This window comes from Malus domestica, chromosome 01, assembly GCF_042453785.1.
Source record: "Malus domestica chromosome 01, GDT2T_hap1".
NCBI lineage: Eukaryota > Viridiplantae > Streptophyta > Magnoliopsida > Rosales > Rosaceae > Malus > Malus domestica.
Window position 1 is genome coordinate 12,669,876 of NC_091661.1, and position 25,225 is coordinate 12,695,100.

Here is a 25,225-nt window from a genome sequence, read left to right on the forward strand (position 1 = left end):
AGATGATCTCGTCCCATACTTCCGGCTGGTAACGCAATTGCTACAAAGGTTTGAGGCCGTAACACTAGAACACGTGCCAAGAAAAGATAATCAAATGGCATACGCTCTCGCTAACCTAGCCTCAAGCATGACATTAGGAGAAGATGAAGCTGCAAACGTGCCAGTCTGCCAAAGATGGGTAATCCCGCTTGTCACTGAAATGGTACTGAGTGATACAAACGTTATTTCAATACTTCCGGTCAACGTTCAAGAATGGAGACAACCTCTGATCAACTACTTGGAGCATGGAATACTTCCAGATGATCCAAAACACCGCTCTGAAGTACGTCGACGAGCACATCTCTTCCTCTATTACAAAGGGACACTCTACCGGTGATCTTTTAAAGGAGTACTTCTGAGATGCCTAGGTGAGGAAGAAGCCAATCAAGCCATGGAAGAAGCACACTCAGGAATGTGTGAGGAGCATCAGTTTAGACTGAAGCTTCATTTCCAGCTCAAAAGAATGGGTTACTACTGGCCAAGCATGGTAAATGACTGCCTAGAACACGCCAAAAGGTGCCAAGCCTGCCAATTTCACACCAACTTCATACATCAACCGCCTAAACCATTACACCCCACAGCTGCTTCATGGCCATTCTATGCATGGGGATTGGACATCGTAGGACCAATTGCGCCAAAGTCATCTGCAGGGGAAGCTTACATCCTGGCTGCAACAGATTACTTCTCCAAATGGGCTGAAGCTATACCCCTGAAGGAAGTCAAGAAGGAAACTGTCTTCCGTTTCATCAAGGAACATATCATCCACCAATATGGTGTGCCTCGCTACATTGTCACTGACAACGGAAAACAGTTCTTCAACCGACTCGTGGACGAGCTATGTGAGAAATACAAGTTCAAGCAGCACAAATCCTCCATGTATCATGCTCCGGCCAACGGTCTTGCAGAAGCATTCAACAAGACATTGTGCAACCTCCTAAAGAAGGTAATCGACAGAACAAAGAAAGACTGGCATGAAAGAATAGGCGAAGCACTTTGGGCATACAGGACGACATATAGAACGCCTACCCAAGCTACACCTTATTCTCTGGTATATAGCATGGAAGCTGTTCTACAGCTCGAAAGTCAAATTCCCTCGCTAAGGATGGCTATACAAGAAGGCTTGACTGACAAAGAGAATGCAAAGGTGCGCCTTCAAGAGCTGGAAGCGCTGGATGAGAAAAGACTCGAAGCCCAGCAACACTTGGAATGTTATCAAGCACGACTCTCCAAGGCCTTCAACAAGAAAGTTCTCCTTCGTTCTTTTCAAATGGGAGATCTCGTCTTTCCATTGCGTAGGCCTATCATCACAACTCACAAGACAAAGAGCAAGTTCACGTCAAAATGGGATGGACCATACGTAATACAAGAAGTCTACACCAATGGCGCCTACTTAATCATGGCAGAAGACGGCTTGAAGATCGGCCCCATCAATGGCAGATTCTTGAAGCGCTACTACCCCTAAAACAAACGCCACACTCCTGGCCCGCAAGAGCATAAACTGCGTACGGCACACACAAAAAAAAAGAAAAAAAATGCATTTGAACTACGTTATGACTTGATCCCTCCTTAACAGAGGGTACGTAGGCAACTTGAAGCGTCAAAACTTCAAGTATAGTCACACCATCTAAAAAAAAATAACACTTTGAAGATTGAAGAGCAAATTCAAGAACATAAATGCTTTATTTCTTTGAAAGAAGGAGTCGGCTCCAAAGCCTAATTAAAAATAAAAAATAAAAAAAAACATAAGATACTACTTGAAAACTATGTCCCTAAAACTACGAAGGCGATCTTCAAGCAAGCCTTCCAAAGTCTTCAAAGTCTCTACCTTGGTAGGAGATAAGATGGGCAACTTCATAGTCATGCCTTTCTCTCGTTCTAGGCGCGAAATCTCCTCTTGGTACTGAGAAAGTGTAGTTCCCTGCTCCGCAAGAACACTTTCAAGTTGCGATGCTTCGATTACCAACTGCTCCCGCTCTCGCACCAATGCATCTAGACGCACCTGAACAGAAGTTAAAAAAGTCTCTGTGACTTGATAATCTCCTGAAACAACTTGCTGAAAAGACCGAACTTAAGCCAATGACGAGTTTATCATTGCTAGCTGATGAGCTCTAACATCCGGATTCAACTTCTCCAAGGAAATAGCATGCAAGGAAGAATACTCAGTCGAGGCGGCCATAAGTTCGGCAATCTTGATCTTCAACGATGAAGAATCAATGTTAAGGTTGTCAATCATAGAAACAAGCTTCGATAAATCCTCCTTGAGCAACGTAAGGTCTTCTAACGGGCATTTAGAAATCCTCTTCTCTATATGGCTCTTGATATCCATTGCTGCACCAAGACGAATGTGATGGATGACTTGCTTAGTACCTTTAAGGTTCGGCCCTCTCAAAGAGATCCCTGAACTAGCTGGCAAAGATGTTGGACGCATGATGGATTCTTGTAAGCCTCCACCTACACACGGCAAGCTTGGGAAATTGGGCAGATTTTGAACCAGCTCTGCACCAGGTGGATCCCCAATCTCCCCATCTGTATGTAGATTGCTTCCAAGTAGCATGTCCGCATAGGAGTGAACGCCCGCAGTCGCCAGATCAAAAGAACAAGAAGGCCCAACCTAAACAAAACAAGGAAAGATGTTAGAAATAAAAGCTAAAATAATGAGAAAAAATAAATAAATCATGAGACATAAAGAAATACGTACATCTGACACACGACCATCAGATTGAGGAGGCCTAAACATTTCTTTCTTCTTATGACGAAAATTAACATCGCTGTCAACCTAAGCGACTTCGAGTGACCGCTTGTTTAAAACTTGTTGGCGTAGCCGCAAAACAGGTCCATCTCCGTGCGAATCAACTTCGTCACCCACCTCTTCAGAAGCATCCAGGTGGGGAGAAGACAGACGCAAGTGTTGATGGGCTAAAACCATAGGTCTATCTCGCAAAGGAGTGACACTCGCACAATCAAAAGGTACTAACTGCGTAGGAACCACAGAACAACCCTCTTTTGACGCATCATGACGTGAATGGGAAGAATTGGTACCACTTGCCGTCCCTAAATTCTCATAATATACCTTTGACCACCAACGTACATGAGCACGGGTTACTGGATTACTCTTGAACTCGTCCTTGGCCTGCAGGGTGATAGAAGCATTTGTACATGCACGGGTACACGACTCCCAATGCATATACACGGCTTGTAAGGATTCTGATCGAGCTTTCTCCCTCAACGTGCTTGGCACATTTTGTACAAAACCAAATTGCCTGCTAAGGCGGTGAGGACTGTACGGCTGAATGATACATCGGTCTTCTTGCCGCAAAGAAACATAACCCGAGCGGAGACTTATAAGGTAAGACAAGTCTGAAAAGTGGAGATGTGAATCATCCATGATGTCTCGCTGCACCGAGCCAACCCTCGCCAGGCGATCCATCCTTAAACCTTCACAACTTCTAAATAATGTTTGCACCTGCTGATCGTCGAGACTCTTCGCAGAAAGCACGCCAGAATACTTCATCATCAAAGGTCCCAGCTTGACTACGAAGGGCCCAGACTTGTCTAAAGTTGACGAACAAAAATGAGTACCAAAGTACTCACCCAACCAACCGTACACGTAGTGGTAAGGAAGTACCGCATCACGATCTTCAGTGCTTGCCAAGTCTGAAACAACTCTTAAGCCGTCGTAAATGTTGGCTAAGATCGAAATAGCAAGGCTAAAAGATTCGCTTGCAGCCATCTTGCTAGCAACTTTGAAGACTCCAAGACGAATCAAATTGACGTTTGTCTTTAGGGAAGACAAACTTACAAAGCCAGCAAGCTAAGAATGCAGCTAAGTAAGATTCTTCCAAGTGCTCTAATGCCACGTCGAGATCCTCAAATGCCCTCAACTCGTTAGGGGTGCGGGGCCCAGCTAGACCAATGACGCCTGACGGATCAGAGTCTCCCTTAGGCCTGGTTGTCTTGTTATGACCATTTTTTTTCGAATGCCTCTTGTACTTCATGGCATCCCAATACCAAAACCGGATCCACGAAGAAGTCTTCACGCCTGACTTACCGGAGGCCTCAAAGAATGCATGAAGGACGGAAGGATGGTGATCATAACTGAACAAAGATGCGTATACAGCATGATAAAGGCCTGTGTTAGTAAATACATCTTTGGAGTGGCTCAAGATATCTTCAAGCCATTCCTAATAAAACTCAACGAAGGCGGCTCCTCCAGTAGTCGATAGGGTGCTATTCTAAGCTATAACTCCGCTACGGATACGATCACCAAGAAGCTTAAACTTAACCAAAAGGTTGGCACGATCATGGTGCGAAGAGTTCAAGATATGAATCCTCAATTTGCACACTTTATTCTTTGTAGTTGGTCGAACGGAGTCTACCACCTCCCAAGACACTTCAGAAGACCACGACTTAATATGCATGGAGTTGTCTTTTATGGGAAGAACAAGCGCCTTAGGGCTAGTCAGTGGCGCATAAAGCTTCAATGTCATTCCACTATCTTGTGGATCGCCTTCCTTCGCAAGAATGGTGATAGTGTTGTTTTTAAAGCACTTGAGAAACACCATGACTGCAATGGAAAAGTCAGCCACAAAGCTTGAGCAGCACGGTAGAGATGACAGCTACAAGACAGTCATTCCAAGCACGCTACAGTGGCAGAGGAAGCCAAAATGCTACGCAATCACACTATGTAAACCCGTAGCGACTGCTCAAGCAATTTCTTACACCGCACGACGACGTCATCGCCAAGGGAAAACTGTGACCAAAAGGCATTACACAGTGAAGCCCCGCTGCAGTCTCTTGCACAGCACCACACGGCAGTGCACCACCGAGGGAAAAATGTGATCAAAAGGCACTACACAGTGAAACCCCGTTGCAGTCTCTGGCACAAGCACTAGGCAACCTGCTCACTCCGCCACCAACAATCACACCTCTGAAAGCTTCATAAGGTTCCCAGCATCATGCTCTGCCTTCTTAAAATTAAGGATTCCTGGCATCACAGCAAAGAAATCTATCAGTAGGGGCACAAACACACTGTGCATAAAAATAACACATTATATGGTATTATGTGTGTGTGTGTGTGTATGGTTGTGTGTGTATATATATATGTAAGACACGGCAACCAAGTTCCATATACAAATATATACAATGTGTACACAGTGATGGTGACAGGACGTTCAAACTTCCACATACATACATATATATATATATATATGGCTTGAAATGACGCAAATGGTGATGGTGATGGGACGATTGAAGGGCAACTGGATGGACGAGCTCAGCCAAGGCACTGTTCTCGTGATTTGCCTGTCGTAGAGCTAGATTTTCCATAGGATTCTCAATGGGAACTGGCAAGGCAGCTAGACCTACAGTCATTGGAAAATCACTGGCGTTGCGAGGGTTCGATAGTGGCGGATGAGGCAAAGGATGCGACTGAGATGCGTTATCTTGAAGATGTACTAGCTCTTCATCCGTTGGAGTTGGAGAGGCCGTTTCGGTGGTGATGTCGAATAGGCTAGATGTGCGGCGCCGACGATTGTGGTTGTTCCGGCGCAGAAAGTACTTCTGTGCGTGGCTGGCAACCTGAGTCGGGGTGCGAGTCTTCACGAAGTTTCTTGAGATCCCTCTCCAGTCTCCTTTCCCTACTTTCTGCAATCCAAGCAAGAAAAGCTTGTGCTCTTCCTTCATCCATGGAACCCCTTGCTTGCGTTCGCACTCGCGATTACTGCCAGAATTGTGGACGACGTCGTTCTCGCGATTCCACATACATATATATATATATATATATATATGGCTTGAAAGGACGCAAATGGTGATGTTGATGGACGATTGAAGGAATATATATATTCTGGCGTCCTAACAGATTATATATATATGAGGTCCGAAAGATTGAAATCGTCCTCAGCCTAAAACATACCTCAGAGTAAAAGCTTGTTGTTGTTGCTCCACGATGTCACCCGTCTACAAACTCCAGCACCTCCTGCGTGCACCACGAACTGCACTCCTTGGTCTTACGGCCTGCTTGCCGCTCGATGTTGCTTTGCCACGACTGATGACCGCCGTTGTTTCAAGACTTCAACTGGCTGCTGCATGCACTACTCAGTCGACATTATTGATACTAGTAAACCAGAGCTTAAGTCAGTGTATATACATATGCATATATATATAATATATATATATATATACACACATATCAAAATCATCCTCACCTTAAAACGAAAGAACCTGGACCTCTCTCTCTTAGTTCTGCAACTCAAAAAACAAATCTCTACGAGTCCGCATGCTTTGATCCTTACAGCTTTTGCAACAGGGACAGCAGAACGTGAGCAACCTGGTTCGATACACCTTCTTCTTCCTCTCTACCGCCGGTCTGAAAGTTATGGTTCTTCTGCTATGCAATGAAGTGGGAGAAGGCATATAAAGCCACAAGAGGCAATAAGTGGAATACCCGTGCTTTCCACTTTGCTTCTCTGTCGAAGAATCATGATTTTGGGTTCTCACGAATGGGAAAAAGAAAGAAAAAAAAATATATATATATATATATATAAAGAATGATGGTGCATTTGGCACCATGTGAATGAAAGAAAAGAAAAGAAAAAAAAATTAAAAATTAAAAATTAAAAAAAATATATATATTTAGTATAATATAAAGTGTTTTAGGTGGTGGATCAACACCATTCTGAAAAGAAAAAAAAAATATATATATATATATATATATATAATAAAAAAATGTTTGATGTGTCTGGCACCATGATTAAAGGAAAAATATATATAATAAAAAATGTTTTGATGCGTCTGGCACCATGATTAAAGAGAAAGAAAAAAATATATATATATATATATGATTAAAAAAAATAAAAAAATTAGGCACTTCCTGCACGATAAAATATATACATATAAAATTATATATATGTATATAGGAAAGATGGATGGGTGGCATTTAAAAAAATAAAAAAATAAAAAAAAATAAAAAAATAAAAAAAAATAAAAAATTTACGCTTTAGTAAAATAAAGCTTATTTATTGATTTCTCTGAAAAATTTACATAAATGTACATTTTACATCGGTCAAAAAAAAAAGAAAAAAAAAAGAGTAAACAGGAGGGAGCCTTCACGAAGGTTGCTCGTGTGAAGCCTCATCATTCGGCAGAACTCCAGGAAGAAGAGGAGCCGGAGGTTGATCATTTGGAGCTTCATTACGCGGTACAGCCCAGAAGACGAAGGCAACTGTTTTTGGAACAATCAGATTCCTGCATCTGGTCAATCTTCCTCTTCATGTTTATAACATAGTTATGTGCGAGCCTATGCAACTGTTTATTCTCATGCTTGAGCCCTCTAATCTCCTGTTTGAGACTCATCACTTCAGCCGCCAATGATTCAACTTAACAGGTTCGAGCAAATAGACGTTGGGCCATATTAGACACAGAACCTGCACACTGAGAGCCAGAGAATCCTTAACAGCCAACTCATCAAACCGTTTGGAAAGTAGTCTATTATCTTTGGGAGTGACAAGGTTCCTGGCCACCACCGCAGCGATCATATCATTCTTCATCACTGAATCCCCAACAGTAAGAGGACCAGTAGGGGATATGAAGGATGGGCGCCATATGTTGTCTGGAGAAGGCGGGACTGCCTCTTCACCAAGGTTCAAATCAAAACAACGGTCGGAGGGTCCAGACATTTTCAAAGGTGTTGAAGAAAGAAGAGGTCAGACGAATCAAGATCTTAGAAGTGCAAGAAGGGAGTTTCTACAAGCGAAAATTCAAAGTGTGCTTTGAAACGAACTGCGTGCCTCTATAAAAATCAGCACTCGACAGGATTTCAGAGATCGAAAAGGCGAGCTCAGAATTCGAAGAGGCCAATTCAAAAATCGAAGAGGCAAACTCATAAATCGGAGAGGCATTTTTCTTTTCCAGACGCGTCAGCACCCGTCACACGTAAACTCAGTTTTGCAGAAATCACGGGTAATTTGTCGAAGTGCTGATCCCAGATATCGAATAGGCGCCAGTCTTTGTCAACACCTGTCACATGCACACTCAGCTTGGCGAAAATTATAGACAATTTGTCGAAGATTTCTGATAAAGAAGAAAGCACATGAAGCCATACTGATCAATCACTCAATGGTTGCCGACACGAGTGAAAGAATAGTACCTCTACAGGTATTAAAGAACTTCCTATAACTGTCCACCTTCACCCTCCATAGCAAGGCAGATATACAAAACCTTTCTTCATCTCCGAGAATGCCTTCCCAACGAGGCCTCTCGAGTCACTCAGTGTTCCTTATTCCTTGGGGTACCTCTGCAAACAAATGACACCAAAGCAAAGGTATCTCATATCACCAGGGTAGAAAGCAAGAGTATCTCATATCATGCTTTCTCCATGTCCTTTCCTTTGTCCTTGTTCTAACCTGCAAAGACAAGGATAAAGAAAGCAATATGTCGGAACTTCCACTCAAACTCGGGTAAAGAATCGACTACCTGGAACCTTTGCCTGGTTGCTTACCTGGTATTGCTCTCGAGTACTCGTCTTCAGCTGCTGATGTACTTCCGAATAAGATGCCACATTTGCCTAGAGAACAGATAAGGCAAGTGAAAATGATACCTTGCAGCATGTGGAGACAACGTGCAGAAGCAACAAGCAGAGAAGAATGCAGCCTGCACAGTTAACTCAGCAGAAGGAGTTTGAGTTGAGGAACTCAAGAAGCTGCCACATTTGCTTGGAGAACAAATAAGGAAATGCGGCATGCACAATCAACTCAGCAGAAGGAGTCCGAGTTGAAGAATTAGAGAGAAGAATGGGTCTGAGTTGAATCCAAGAGCTCGAGAAGCTTCAACAACATATTGACGGCACCATCGCTGAAGAGCAAAGCCTCACTGTGCAACGCTGTCAAATCGCCACCACTTCTTCGAAAGCAAGAGTATTTCATATCATGCTTTCTCCCTGTCCTTTTCTTTGTCCTTGTTCTTACCTGCGGGACAAGGAGAAAGAAAGCAATCAGCCAGTACTTGGTATCAATCTTCCGATCTGGAACCGACTGCCTGAAACCCTTCCCTGATTGCTTACCTAGCACTGCTCTCGAAGTACCCATTATCTCAACATCTTATGCTTCCAGAGAAGATACCACATATGCCAGAAGAACAGATAAGGTAAGGGAAAATGATACATTGAAGCATGTGGAGACAACCACAACAAAGCACGTGCCGATTCATTCGCTACTTCTTCAAAATAAAAAATACCTCATATCATCAGGGTTGCAATCACTCTAGGTGGAGGACTCGTTTTGACCCTCAAATTCTTGGGTTGACTCGCTAGGCGTTGTGGGCTGCACGTGCCGATTCACCACCCTTGAATCAAATCATTAAAGATCAAGTCACCAACTAGAAGAAGAGCCCATCAATCTTGAAGATCATACCGTTGACCAAACTGCTCAGGTGTGAATTAGAAAGCTTGAACAAAGCAACAAGTCGTCACCTTCACCTCGTGCCTGCTTGCCATGTGTTCGAGTCAACCTTCAAAAATCAAGCCTCAACGGCCCTTAAAGAAATCTCCAGCCCAATTCAAGATTAAGCCTTGATGGCCCTTGGATCGACATCTACAGTAAGGGACCTCAAAACACATCTCCTACACGTGACAAGCACATGTATACGACGCGCCTTGAAGTGGGGGCATTTGTAGACATCGAAATTTCGGTAAATAAATGTTGACCGATAAATCAAAGTTTCAACGCACATGTATTACATAAATTTTACACGTAGCGTGTGTCTAAACAAAAAATCGAAATAAGTTGGAAAAGTCATCAAACAGGACACGTGTCAACGTCCGGCAAAAATGATTTATTTCATCTTATTATTTAATCCCAAAAATCAAGTTTTGGAATTCTATAAATAGAAGGCTAATTCATTCATTTGGGGGGACAAAACAAAATTCATAACCAATTTGATATTTGATAGAAGCATATTTATGCGACTTAGTTGGCTTGTTCTTGTGCATTTATGTTGTGTTTCCTTAGTTATTTTAATGTTTAAAGTCATTTTCGTGTGTTTTCAGATTTTATGGACAAAGTAGGCAAGAAGATGCATTTTGGAGCATTTTGGAGCAAAATGGAGCTTGGAATGCATGTCACATATTTGGGCCAAAGTGGATGGACGAATTTGAGAACTAAAGAGGCCAAGAATGTGAAGAATTATGGTCCAAAAGATGAAGAACTCAGCCCAAAAATTTGTCACCCCAACTTGCCTTCATTGCCATGCAAAACAACATAGAATTCCCTTTGGATTCCCATGCCATGCTTGATCACTCTTGTCCCCTACATAATTTCTGATTTCATGCTTCAATTCATTTAATTATTACACTTAATTGCTTGATACCTCTTGTTCCCTTCACCCACAAAATTTTATACAACTTTCATAACCATAACATGCACCAATTGATGCTCCATCATTCACATTTGGAATCCCATGCCTTGTGTACCACATGTTGCTGCACCTTTGACCCATTTATTGACTCATTTTCACCTCCCTTTCCATCTCTATGCAATGTACACAATCATTCATGCCCCCTAGCTACAAGACCACTCCATTTTACCCTTCACACTTTGCATCATCACTTCATTTTCACCCTTAGACCATTGCACACCACATACACTCTTTGCCGTGCATTCTCCCTAGCCTAACCTGATTCTCTAAGGTTTTTGGGGCCTATATATACATGTTTACACCCCTTGGCAAAGGGTTCACACTCTCATATTCACCATTCATCACAGAAATTCGTCCATACTCACCCTAGGTAGCAAAACACCCCAAAAACACCATTCTAGTGCCTAGAAAACATAACAGCCACTCCACCTTCTTCCACCCTCTTTGCCTAGTTCTCCACCACCCTCCAACCCTCAAACATTCCTCCACACTTACCCTAAACCTTTCCATACCATTCCCCATCCATTCTACATCATAAAACTACCCAAAAATCCGTCCACAAAGCAATCTGCCGCAAGCAAGCAAAGGAGAATTCTTGGATGCACTTGCTACCCAAGTTGGAGCATCTTAGGTGTTTTCTTTCCTTTGATTTTAATGTCTAATTTTATGTATCTTTGCTTTGTGAGTATGAGGAACTAAACCCCTCTTAGTTAGGGGGTGATTCGAAACCATGTTCATACTTGCAATATGATTTGATTACATCCATTTGTGATTCATAAGTTGTGAATTCAATTTACTTATCCGATCGTATAAAAAATGATTTGTGTATGTTGGTTGAGAGTGCACGCTTAATTTTCATGCATGAATTTAACGCTAGAATATAAGGGAGTTTCACCTAATCGTTATGAACTTATATTCACAAGTAGTGAAGGTTGCTAGTCACAATCACGTTAAGTAAATTCTTGGCATAAGTTTCATGCAAATCATAGTAACGAGTGCCTCGTCAATGCTTATGTTTTTCATAGAACTTAATGATTCGTGCTTGTATCTCTATTATGCAATTCATGTAGGGAACTTGTAGGGAATGTTTTGGGTTGTCGTATGCAATCATCCAATCCAATAACTTGTGAAAAAACTGAGGGTTAATTAGTGCAATTCACGGTTAATTTGGGGCGTTGAGTATTCATAGCTTATCGAAAAGCAACTGGAAATCGTTTTGTATGCAAGTGTGACATGTGTGGAGAAGATCCTCCTAGCAAGCCTTCCATCCATAAGTTTCATTCAAATTCATTTTACAATCTGTTTTGATTCACTTAAATTTGTCTAAGAATTTGTTTACTTTGTTCTTGTCTTAATTTAATTATTTTCGTCCAAAATCAACCCCATCTTATTTCTTTGAGTCATATTAATTAGAACTTGTCTTAGATTATGCTTTTAAGTGTTTTAGTTCATTAGAAAACCAAAATTCGTCCAAGTTTGTGTTAGAGTCCCAAAACTGCCCAGATTGTGTGTTTAAGGTAGTTTTGAGTGTTTAGGGGCTGTTTTGAGTCTTTTGGTTTGTTTTAGTGTTTTAAAGTATAGTTTTGCATTCTTTGAGTCTAGTTAGTGTTTTAAACTTTGTTTTTACGTTTTCAAGTCAGTTTCCAAGTGATTTAGCAATCCCTCCTAATCCCCGGCCTAGAACGATCCCTACTTACATACTTTACTACAATTGATAAAAAGAGGGTTTAATTTGTGTGCTTATATATTTCGCATCAATATTACACCAAAGCCTTGAAGCTTTGAAACTCTAAAGCTCACAAGCAAATTCCGAAGGATCGAGAAAACTCTCTTTGTTCTTCGCCAAATCCGCCTTCAAGCTCAAGCCCCGACGGCCCCTTGAAGAACTTCCACCAATTCAAGATCAAGCCCCAACGGCCCTTTGGATTAACAACGTCGACAAATCCACACATCCAACCATCCTTCAAGATCAAGCCCAAAAGCCCTTGAAGATCCGTTCATCACTGTTCTTCAAGATCAAGCCCAAAAGCCCTTGAAGATCCATTCATCAACTGTTCATTAAGATCAAGCCCTAAAGGCCCTTGAAGATCCGTTCATCAACAGTTCTTCAAGATCAAGCCCCAAAAGCCTTGAAGAAAGCGTTCATCGTTCATCATTCGTTCATCCTAAGATCAAGCCCCAACGGCCCTTTGGATCAATCGCACATCCACAAATCAACACCTTACGGAGATCGAATCAGAGGATCAAATTTGAGAGAGATTGTAACCCAAAATCATCAAATACAAATATTATTTTGTGCACGTGTTCTTGTCTCCTTCGTTTCAAGAAATTTTCGTGTTTACAGTAACATCATTGATTATTTATGTTGATGACATGATAATGACTAGTGATGACCAGGAATAGGTACAACGACTTCAGACGTACTTAGCTACTTGGTTTGAGATGTAGGAAATAGGTGAACTAAATATTTTCTTAGAAGTAAGGTTGGTCTAAGCATGATATTTTTCTACCTCAATGGAAATATATTCTTGTTTTGTTCGTTGAAACAGGTATGTTACATTGCAAACGTATTGATAATCCAATTGAGTGGATTCATCGTTTGGGCTTACTTCAGGATCAAGTTCTTACTCATAAGGAACAATGTTAGAGGCTTGTGGGGGGATTAATTTCTTGTCTCACACTCACCTGGACATTGCTTATGCAGCTAGTGTGGTAAGGCAGTTTATGCACTCGCATTGTGAGGTACTTGAAGATGGCTCCTGGTAGAGGTTTAATTTTCTCTAAGAATGGTCATTTAGATGTTGAAGAGTATATAGATGCAGATTGGGCGAGTTCTATCACTGACCGACTATCTACAATTGTATATTATATTTTTGTGAGTCGTAGTCTTGTTACTTGTAGAAGCAAGTAACAAAATGTGGTTGCTAGGTCAAGTGCAGGATTTGAGTTTCGTGGTATGTCTCATGGTGTATGTGAGTTGTTTTGGTTGAAGAAGTTATTGAGGAAACTTTGATTTAAAACCAAGGGTGCTATGAATCTCCATTGCGATAACAAGGTTGCTAAGATGTGGAGATTAATCGACATTTCATTAAGGAAAAATTGGATCATTTTATAATTGCTTTTTTGTTTGTGGGATCTGAAAATCAACTCACTGACTTGCTTACTAAGGTTGTGTCTAATAGTGTGTTTTCCAACTTGCTTGACAAGTTGGTCATGCATGACATCTTTACTCCAACTTGAGGGCTAGTATTGCGAGATGTATGTATATATTAGTTAAGTTGTAAAAAGCCTTATTGTCTCACAAAATATGCATGTAACAATACTTGTAATTCCTATATATACTCCGCATTGGAGATCAATGAATATATGAGAAATTCCCAAAAATATAATTCAACTAAAACTTCTCCAAACTCTCAACAAGCCCATTGGCACTTTTTGTTTTCTTCCTTATGGCGAGTGTTGGTATTTATACTACATGTACCATTTTTATTGTTGATCTTCTAATGGAGGCAAGTTTTATACAATGGTGAGAGCCACCTCTATCAAGGAGGGAGTTAGTGGTATTGGTTGTCTCAAAAAGTTCATAGGTATTGTAGGCCTATTTTACTAAACAATTATACAAGACAGATGGGGAGGGGGCCAGCGGCACAGAGAAAGAAGAGAGAGATTTAATTGTGAGGTATGTGTTATTCGACCTTGTTGATGCACAAAATCAGCGAAGACTTTGGTACAACAGAAAGTGTCAGGTTTTATGACCTTCGCTTGGTTGCTTCGGTCACTAGTGAGGATAAGTACGTAAATGAATAGAGACAGAGAAGCAAACACAGGATGTACGTGGTTCACCCAGATTGGCTACGTCCACGGAGTAGAGGAGTTCTTATTAGTAGTGAAGGGCTTACACAAGTACAAAGGATCAAGCTCTCAATTTAGTGAGTTCTTGTGAATGATTTCACACAAAATGGCATTAGGCAATATTGTGGGGGAATGACCCCTATTTATAGAAAAACTTGTAGCTTTGTCACATTGACATGTGTCATGTTGTGATTGGTTCTTGATGTCGACACGTGCTGCGCTCTGATTGGCTTCTAATCTTGACACGTGTCGAGTAGTGATTGGCCTCCTGGTCGGAAGGGAACTCTTCTGGGTCCTTGACAGTATAGCGTTGGCCGGTGCTCGGTAGTTTCGGGATTGGTCAAGTATGGTACAAACAGTGCTCCCCTAAGTTCCCGAGTGAGGGAAACTCCTCGGTTGGGGACTTGCAAGATCCGATCCCGAAGAGCATACTCCATTGCTACTTTGTCGTACTTATACTGTCATTTATTGTCAGGAATTATTGAGCAACTAGGTCCACTGATTAACGTTGTTGCTGATTAACGAAGTCTACCAACTTATAGACTGATGAGCCACGTGCTCATGGTGATCTCTTGTCTGACCGGACACCCACTTGCTCGGACATTCGCTTATTGGGACACCTATGTGCTCGGACCTAACTCGATGACCCTACAGATAGTCCCAACTTGATGCCCCTACGTATGGCCCCAATTCAAAGACCCGACTTGCGGACCCGATCCGCGGATCCGACACATAGACCCAATATGCGAACCCGACAAGCAGACCCGAGTCATGTCGAGAATCAACTCATACTGAGTGCATGTCGACATAAAGTAGATACTTGCAATGAGGAATACCACGAGCCGAGCCGCCTCGCCGCGAGCATAGCCTCTAGCCGAGCAGCCTCGTAACGAGTATCGCCTCCAGCCGAGCAGTCTCGTAACGTGTGATACCTCTAGCCGAGTATTGCTTTATGTTGAGCATTACCTTGGGTTGATACTGGTTCAAGACATCTAGCCACTTCGGCCCGTACATGGATTGGATTTGAAGTCTCCAGCCAAAAGACTCCTTTGACTGAAGACTTGGGGGACTCCTGTTGGTACCATATATTGGGCCTCGTATATTTGGGCCTTGGGCCTTGTATTTGGGCCTCACACTAAAGCCCATACTTTGTAAAAGAGGAGGAGCCCCTTATTCTATAAAAGGGGACTCCTCCCCTCATTCTAAGGGGGGGGCAAAAGAGCCAAGCCTAAGAAGGCTAAGAGAAGCTATCATTACATTCAGGAGAGACCTCACACCACCGAGGCTCTCCTCTCCCTTCTCTTCTTTCTCCGGGGACTTCCCCCAAACACTTGTATCCATACACTTGCAGAGAAACAGAATCAACTATCAGTGTGGACGTAGCCCAAACCTTGGGGTGAACCACGATAACTCTTGTGTCATTTACATTACTTGCAGATTCACGGTCGGATTTACGTTGTTCCAAGACCATCCGGTTTTGTGCATCAACAGACCTTATTGTGCCTTTTTTTTTATAGTAGTGGGGAAGGTAAATTCCTTACCCCAATTAATTACAACTCTTATGATAATATCTAACCTAAGAGATATGATATAATCTACTAAAGATATCTCAAATACTCTATAATTTACACAATTACATTCCTATATTAAATATGATTGCAAAAATAGGATCATTTCAATGCTTGAAATTTTATGAAGTATGAGTAAATGAATAAATTCTTAAATATATATACTCGTAATCCAATAACTAGCAAATATTATACGATTAGAATTTATGCTTCCCTAGAATTAGATGCTTATTTCAACAAGTAATGCATAAGTCACTTAGTACTATAATCTAGTGGTATTCCTCTTTACTAATAAGTAAGATGTCTTAGATTCGATTCTAGTTAAAAACGAATTTGAACAACATTATTACTAACTCATTATGAGATTTAGCCCACTTATCATCCTTTAATATAAATAATAACTTTGGTTCAAAAAACAAAAACCAAAAAGCGACTTTATAGCGCACATATTTAGCATACACAAAAGCAAATTAAATGACAAATCCTAGCTTTTTCCCATTGTTCACTTGATAGTTGATGCTCCATCCATTTCATTGAATGAGTCTTTAAAATCTCTTTGACTTTCCACAGTGCCGAAAAGAAACGCAAAGAGTAGATGCAAAAGGAAAGGTCATTTCGAAAGCGACATGCTTCAAGGAAGCTACAACCCTAGAAGCAAAATTGTGGAAAAAACTAACCCTCCCACCCAAACCCACCATCTTCTCTCCATCGCAATCCATTCAAACCTCTGGCTGCGGTGGAAACCTAACCCTCCAAACAAAACCCTCCATCAGGTTATTGCCTTTGACTCTCTCTGATTCTCGCTTTTTCTGGATCATAAGCAAAAAAAGGTATGAACTTTTAATCCCCTGCTTTGGATCTCCTCTGTTTTTGCACTGTCTTGTTTTGTTTCAATGGAGTTTGATCACAGAAAAGTCCTAGCACAAACAAATTTGAGTGAGCAATTAGTTTGTTCAATTCCTTGTAATCCACATCTGAACAAAGGGGGTTATTGCTTTCAATCTTGTTTCAAAACCTGCCCTGATGTCTGTAAGAAACTTATAGTCTATGTTGGTGGTGAGCTTGCTCCTCCAATTGTACCATACCCTCCTCCGCCGCCATCTCCTCGGCTGCCACCGCTAGCTGAATATTATTATCAGCCTGAATCTGAGCGGAAGCGTCTGATTGAAACGAGTATGACTATCACCGCTTGTATGATTGGGGCTGCTCTTCTTCTCGCTATTGTTTTCTCACTTGTTAGATTTTATCGCCGCCGCCGCGATGATTCGACGAGGAGGAGTGGTTCTTTCCCGATTTTGTTTGATACCCAACAAGATTTTCTTGATGAAGATCATGGTCCTGTTCTTGATCATCCCATTTGGTACATCCACACTGTTGGTCTCCCACAATCGGCGATTGACTCCATAACCGTCTGCAAGTTTCGAAAAGATGAGGGTTTGATTGAGGGAACTGATTGTTCTGTTTGCTTGAGTGAGTTTGAAGAAGATGAGAGTCTTAGACTTTTGCCCAAATGCAGTCATGCCTTTCACATCCCTTGTATTGATACCTGGTTGAGATCACATAAGAATTGCCCGCTTTGCCGTGCTCCGATTGTTTGTGACACTGCTACTGTTCAGGTGAGTGTCCCAGAGTCTGTTTCCAGTGGTTCGGGTGTGAGGGATAGCATTCAGGTGGAGAATTTGGAGGGTGATGAAGGGGTTGGAAGTGTTGGAAGAGGGACTAGTGAGGTTGGGGTTGGAGATGATGGGAATGTTTGTGAAACTCGAATTGAGGGAAGAAGCACGGAAAATTCGAGGAAGGTTTTGCCAAATTCCATTGTTCCTGTGGGAATTTGTGATCCAAGAGCATTCAGTGATTTGTCTGACAATCGACGGGTTACTGAAGAGGATGTTCAACCAATGAGGAGATCAGGTTCGATGGATTCATTATCTGCTTTGAGAATATATCGTGATGTGGCGAATGTAATTCCCGAAGAAGGAAGTTCGAATTCCCAATCACATGTAAAGAATATGAATTCGGGGATTGTTTCAAAGCATGGCAGTTCAAGTTCCAGCCTGTCCAAACTAATGAGAAGCTCTTCAATTGGGTTTTCTCTGCAGATGGGGCCAATATCAATGAAAAGGCCATTCGCATCTGGCAGGAAGCTTTTTTCATCCAAACATGGAAGGAGTCATAGCTCAATCCTACCCTTATGAAGATTTGGGTACCCCTTATAATGTCTCAAGTTTTGAGTCAGTTTCTAGCAAAATCAAGAAATCAATGGCCTTCTCAACGGCCTCTGCACCCTACCTACATGAGAAAAACCATCAAAGTTGGTATAGCGGTGTGTCAATACAAAAGAAAGACTGAAGCGGGTTGTACATTGAAATAAGGATTTTGGTACTGAAATTTCAAGTTTTTTAGGTTCTGAAAAGGTTAAGAAAAAAGAAGATATGGACTGCAACAAGTGGTCTCATGTTATTGCTTCTTATAGTGAATTTTCTGTTATTTTGTTAAAGTACGCAGAATGCGTGAAATCTTCAAGACAATATATACATTGTACTACAGAAATTTGTCTTTGCTGCTGCTGCTGCTGCTGCTGCAATATAAGCAAATTGCAACTTTGAATTATCTTTCTCGTTTTCGCTACATTAATTCCTCAAGTCTGCTTTTGCAATACTTCTGCATATTTGTCAAATGCCAGCCTATCATAGCCCTTGGCATAAGTCATTCCATAGCATTACAGTATACAGAGGCACATATATGCTTATGGAAATCGATTTCTCTTAAATGGTTTATTAAGTTGATACTGATTGATTGAAGTTTTTGAGTTCCAAAAGCATTTGAAGTGCTTTTTGCAGGAAGTACTTCAAGTACTTTTTCAGGATTCACTTGTATAGTTACTTAGGATTGGTTCAAAATTTTTTTTTACCAAAAGCATTTTTAACCACTCTTCCCGAGTGAGCGAGGGATTTTCAAAGTCCTAATGAAGTTAAATCCCTCTTACATGCATTTGTAATGTTATACAGTGCATTTCAAATCTCTCATCTTAACATTTTATGATCCACTCGAAGGACTTGAAAATTCCTCGCCAAACAATGCCTTGGGATTTTTAGGTTAATTACAATCCGATTTGGTGCTTCAAGGCAATAGCTGATTCAGGAACTTGATAGAACAGCATCTGAGTAAGTCTTCATGGATTGCTTGGGCCTTCTTGGACGGGTCCACTTTAAATTAACCAGGTAAGTTATATTTTGACATGGCAAATTTTCCAATGCGAACCGGTCTTTGAGGATCATTTGTGCGGACCAACGTAAATCGTTGGATTTAAAATTGAAAGTTTTGCATTTAGTTTGTCATTACTGGCGAAGCTACAGAGGGGTAGGGAGGGGCGGTTGCCCCTCCCCTTGTCGGAAGTGAAGCCCAGGAGCGACGGTCCGCCCCTCTGCTCTCGTCGAAAAACCAACAGCAACCTCGCAGCTGCTTAGACCCTACCTACGCACAATATCCAAGAGATGCTGCATTTTGCTGTTATTGCTATATTTTAAAATGAAAACAGGAGATGTTGGCAGTGATTTCTTCACTGAAAAAGGGTTTTTAATGAAACTTGTTAGTATTGATAAATTATGGACGATATTACTAAACGGACTTGGTAGTTTCCTTTTTTTTTTTGAACTTTTCAATCTTTTAAATTCGCCCCTCCCCTGCTAATTCATGGCTTCACCACTTATTTCTGCATTTAGTTTGTCAACTCCTCCTCCGCCCAAAACTCTTACGCGAGTGAATTAAAAAAATTTCATTTCAGCTTCACACCTAGCAACGTGTTTGAAACTTAGTCGAAGTTCCCCACCATTGTCGTCTTCGACAGCACCTTACTTCGTTCGAAATTTGTCAAATTGGTTCGACACAAAGGACGTCCTACTTGCTTACTTCAACTCGTGAGTCCTTGCTTCCTCTAAAATTGACGTCATACTTCCATTTGTTAACATCGGGGCACTTTTAGGCCTACGAAATGGTGTAGGCCGAGGTAAGGGACAAGACCAAGTAAGCCTAAGGCCATTTCCAACTGACCCGACCAAAGGATTGAAGGCCAAAAAATAGCTGGTTTTGACACAGAAGCCGTCTCCAACTTAGGGCTAGACCAAAGGGCTAGACCAAAGGGCTAGACCAAAGGGCTCGTGGGCCCCTCCCGGCCAAAAATTGGAGAACTGGCCAGCAAGCTGGCCAAGAGCAGCCAACCAGCCAGCCCTGTAGTCCAGCTCAAACACATCCTACCTGACGTTAGGTTATTGTTGTGAAATCTCATTCCTGGATTTCACTATTATAATCTACGTATTTGTATTATTGAAATTTTGTATTATTTCTCGAGAATTTATTTTAATTTGTTTGAATTTAGATTTTAATTAAACTATATATGAAGTTTGAAGTTGGAAATTAATTATTTAAAATCCGTAAACCTTTTGAGGTCACAATTTATATTTTCAAATAGATCCTGAAACCACGAACATATAGGCGAAAGCCGTTTGCGAGTCCGGATTATAACGGTATAGTTACGGACATTTGAAGTTGTTTTACTAAACTATAGATTTTAAATCAATTAAACTTCCACAAGGAAGAAGCCTAATTAGATTTAAGCAAAAATAAGGAGACCAATTAGCTAGAAGGAGAAAGACCAATCAAATTAAAGGGGGAAGGTTTCAAAGAAAAAAAGAAAAAAAAAAAAGAAGAGAGGTGGGGTCTAATTCTAACCCCATCTCTGTTTTGGGTGATCTTGGTGTCCATGGAAAGCTCTTGATGAGCCCTACATCTCTGTAGTGTTAGATTTCCCATTTTCTTTTCCATCCTTGTAGTTCGAAGTCACAAAGCCACGACTTTTCCGACGGTTTTATCATTTTTTCCGGTGATTCCAGCAACCATTTCCTTCGAGTGAGGTATGAAACTTCATGTACTCTTCATAATCTTCAAGTTTGTATGCTTGGTTCATGATTTCGTATTCATTTTAGAGTTGGGTGTTTAGAACCCTAGAAATCTGGTTTTCTTCGGTGAATTTGGACGGTTTCCAGTTAGAATTTATCATTGGCCTAGTTGTGAAAAGTGTTTCCCTTGTTGAGCTCTAGCTACCACATAAATTTGAGCTCATTTAGTTAATGTTGAAAATTCAGGTTTTCTATACCCTCTACTAGGGCTGGAAAAAAATCCCAAAAATACCAAACCGAACCGAAAATTTCCCGAAACCGAACCGAAAATTTCCCAAACCGAAAAATTCCCGAAATTTTGGTATGGGAATCGGTCTCACGTTTTTGGGATTTTGGTATTCCCAAACCGAACCGAAAAATATACATATATATTATTTAATTTTTAAATATATAATTAGAATTTTAATAGCCGTTGGATTATGTTGAGATTTAATCTCAACCGTTGCATGTAAATCAAAGTTATCAACCCCCCAACCCGTGTCTGACTCTCTCTCGCTCTCTCTCTCTCGGTCTCTCAACCTCAGACCTAAAACCTCACCTCACCTCACCTCAGTATCTCCTCGTCGATTTGTCTCTCCTCCCACATCCGTCGCCTGAATCCCGAATCTACCCACACCAGTCGTCATTCCTCTCAGTCATCACTCCTCACCTAAATCGCACCTTTACCCACTGTCCTTACCATTCGAATTCGGCTCCTAAATCGAGATTTCGGTCTCATTCCGCACTCCTCCTCCTCACTACAAAAGGTAAGAAATTCCTGCAATAAACTCAACCAAAGTTCATACAAATTGTTTGATTCCAAATTCGATTAGAAAATTTGAATTTAGGTTTCTGAATTAGGAATTTCTGAAATTAGGGTTTCTGAAATAGGGCTTTTGGAATTAGGGATTTTGAATCGACGGAGAGGTTGCAGAAGGAATACGAGAAGTTAATGGAGTGTGGTACAAGCTGCTGTTGTTGTTCCCTTGTTTGTGTTAAATTAAATATATGAAATCTGGGTCATATGCATTCGAACAGACCGAGGCATTTCGCTTCTTTCTTTGTTTGTTTTATATTCCTTTTGGGTGAGGGGATGAATGAGGGCCGTGGGTTGTAAATGGTGTTGATTAGTATTGGACTCGGAATATGGATTAAAAACATATTGATTGCAGGGAAGTGGATTAAAAAGTTAGTCTAAAATGTTACCATGATATATCAATTTTCTTTTGTTGTCCATATACAGATTGTTAACTATTACATATTTGAAAAATGGTTTCATATTGGAGATTCTCTGAAACTTCATTTTCGATTTAGCAAGCATTAAGAACTTGTTTTTGCTCTTTTCTTTCTCTCTGAAACTTCTAATGACTAACTGATTAGATCCTCAAGCATTTGCATAACATTATCTGTGCTTTTGGATCAGATCTGAGTGTACTGCACCCGCTGTAATAACAACTCAAGTGTATTCGGTCCTTGGTTTGAATTGAGGTTTTTTAAGGTTAGTACTATATCTTCATTTTTCATTCACATGTTTGTGTTGTTTATGTCGTATGGACATTAGTTAGATATGAATAAATATGAATTCTCTTTATGAATAGATATGAGTCATATCACTCTTTAATTATGTTTCCTCTTTATGAATATATATGAATTCTCTTTAGTTCTCTTTAATTGTTTCCTCTTACTTTGCACATATTGAATATCTTAATGTTATTGCATTTGAATTGGATATGTGCTGTTGTGCTTTATTGATTGGAATTTGGATATATGTTGAACTGTGGTTGTGATATATTAATGTGCATTGTTATTTTATTTGTTAGGATGGACGGGTCTAGTAGCCAATCTAGTACACCTAAGGTCTCGGTATTAGGAAAAAGAAAACAAACCCAACCTAGTGGTACCCTTCAACTAGGCACTCCCTCACCTCAAGATTATTTGCATAATGATTATTATGAAGATTGTTGGGAAGAGGGGGAAGAGGGGGAAGAGGCAGTAGAAGAAGAAGAAGTAGTGAGACAATGGGATGGTCCTCCTCGGAAAAAGGGCAATAGGAGAAAGGGTCCAAGTCCGGCGTGGAACGATGCTAAGAGGGTAACGATCACCGATAATAATGGGGAGAGATTGTTCATGGCCGAATGCAAGCATTGCAAACTCTTAGTACCAGCACACCCTAGAACTCATGGGACGGTGGGAATTCTTAAGCATTTGAGGAAATGCCCGGGTTCTAGTCTCTTTGAGAATGTGGATCCGAACCAACCTACATTGACACAAGCAAGGATGAGAGGTCAGGTTGTCACTCATACTTTCAATCAAAAAAGACTTGATAGGAGATGTGTGAGGTGGATTATAACAGCAGAGATGCCTTTTAGGGTGGTTGATCAAGAGGACTTTCGAGCTTTTATTCGTGACTTGAATCCAAAGTACAAACTTCCTACTAGGCATAAGTGGGCGGCGGCAGTTTTGGAGTTGTATTTTGAAAACAAGGCAAAAATAAAAAGTGTGATTGAAGGATTGAGAGTGAGTATCACAACTGATACTTGGACCTCGATTCAAATGATAAACTATATGGTCATCACGGCCCATTTTTTGGACGCTAATTGGGGATTGCATAAGAGGATCCTAAACTTTGTCCAAGTTACTCTCACAAGGGTGATGATATTGGAAGATGTCTAGGGGTTTGCTTGAATGATTGGGGCATAGACAAGGTGTTTAGCATTACCGTTGACAATGCTAGTGCAAATGACACCGCTATTGCATACATGAAAAGAAGACTCAAGTCAAATGGTACTCTTTTACTTGACGGGGCTCACTTACACATGAGGTGCGCTTGTCACATCCTCAATTTGATAGTTAAGGATGGAATGGTGGAGCTTAGTAGGGAGATTGATGCCATAAGAAATTGTGTGAAGTTTATACACTCATCCCCTGTAAGGTTGGAGTCTTTTAGGGAATATTGTGTCTTGTTGAGATTTGATAGGATGTCAAGTATCCCCTTTGATGTTGTCACAAGGTGGAATGCCACATATCAAATGCTTAATAGTGCTTTCAAGTTTAAAGAAGTGTTCTCTAAGATGGCATTTGAGTGTGACTCTTTTATTGCTTACTTTAAAGAGGAGGTCTCGAAAGAGGTTAATGGGGTGACAACAAAGGCCAAGCGGGTGGGTCCTCCGGAGGTGGTTGATTGGGAAAGGTTGGTGAGTTTTGCTCACTTTCTCAAAAAAATTAATGATGCCACCTTGACATTAAGTGCAACCCTTACTCCAACGTCACACTTAATACTTAGCAAGGTAATTGCCTTGCAAGTGGAGATAAAAGAAAAAAATTTAAATGCCTCTAATGCCACTTTGCAAAGTGTGGCTACCTCAATGAAGCTCAAGTTTGACAAATATTGGGGTGACTTTGAAAAGGTGAATCCTATTCTCTTTGTGGCCCAATCACTCGACCCGAGGTACAAATTTGATATGTTGGAGACAAATCTAGAAGAGCTCGGCTATGGATGTAACAAAATAAGGGAGGAGAAAGTAAGGGTTAAAGGCTATGTAACCGAGTTGTATAATGCATATAAGGAGGGAGTGGTCCTTAGTGGTAGTAGTGGTAGTAGTACTAGTAGTAGTGCTACCTCAAATGTGGAGCAAAGATCAAGTGTTGTACTAGATGATGGGGCAGGGGGTGTGATGGTAGATATTGATGTTGCCTCAAGGATGGCAAAGAAGATCCAAAGAAAGAGAGCGGAGGCACAACAAAATGAGATAGCCAATGAAGTGGATATGTACTTCAATGATCCACATCAAAGCCTAACATATAAGGGTTTCAATCTTTTGGATTGGTGGAAAGGAAATTGTGGTCAATATCCAATTCTTAGTAAAGTTGCTAAGGATGTATTGGCCCTTCCTAGTAGGACCGTTGCTAGTGAGAATGCTTTTAGTCTTGGTAGGAGAGTTGTTGATCCTTTTAGAGCTTCCTTAACACCTAAAATGGTTGAGGCTTTAGTGTGTACTAGTGATTGGCTTAGACGAAAAGAATTTTGTTTCTACAAGGAGCCTACACTTGACGAATTATATTTCTACGAGGAGCTTGAACGCTTAGAAAGAAGTAAGCAAACAATTTAATTTCCTCTTTTATTTTCTTAGTATTTATTATCTATTACTATTAAACTATAATTCAATCTAAATGATTTGTGGTTTATTGTTGTAGGCATGGCTAATTTGGGAGGTGAGGAGAATACAACACAAGAAAATAAAATGCCACCTCCACCTCCACCTCTTCGACCACCTCAAGTTGAAGTTCAACGTCAAAATCAAATTAATCAATCACTACCTCCACGAACGACCACGACCACGACCACCCATTTTAAAGGGAAGGGCTCAACCATCAATATCAAGGGGAATGGCTCAACCATCTACATCATGGGGAAGAGTACAAGCA

At 41.0% G+C, this 25,225-nt stretch overlaps 2 protein-coding genes and 1 long non-coding RNA gene across 3 annotated transcripts in view; 2 read left to right on the plus strand and 1 right to left on the minus strand.

Moving 5' to 3' along the window:
• LOC139196808 (uncharacterized) overlaps positions 1–11,267 on the plus strand; it is a 31,803-nt gene extending 20,536 nt beyond the window's left edge. The window contains exon 3 of the long non-coding RNA XR_011581853.1: positions 10,079–11,267. This is a non-coding gene — a long non-coding RNA (uncharacterized lncRNA). The remainder of the gene's footprint in view (positions 1–10,078) is intronic.
• Positions 4,436–5,799, minus strand: LOC139196213 (transcription factor MYB1R1-like). Its single transcript, XM_070821885.1, has one exon. It carries the CDS (start codon positions 5,797–5,799, stop codon positions 5,098–5,100), a length of 702 nt encoding a protein of 233 aa, XP_070677986.1. The 3' UTR covers positions 4,436–5,097.
• A 5,142-nt stretch (positions 11,268–16,409) lies between the features above and the next one.
• LOC103450040 (RING-H2 finger protein ATL54-like) lies at positions 16,410–18,476 on the plus strand. The gene has a single exon (XM_008389354.4). The coding sequence runs from the start codon at positions 16,760–16,762 to the stop codon at positions 18,059–18,061; it is 1,302 nt and encodes a 433-aa protein (XP_008387576.2). The 5' UTR covers positions 16,410–16,759; the 3' UTR covers positions 18,062–18,476.
• Positions 18,477–25,225: the final 6,749 nt, after the last annotated feature.

Excerpts from the sequence above, each read along its gene's own strand:
- LOC139196213 (XM_070821885.1), bottom strand. The coding sequence starts at position 5,799 with ATGTGGAATCGCGAGAACGACGTCGTCCACAATTCTGGCAGTAATCGC.
- LOC103450040 (XM_008389354.4), top strand. The coding sequence starts at position 16,760 with ATGGAGTTTGATCACAGAAAAGTCCTAGCACAAACAAATTTGAGTGAG.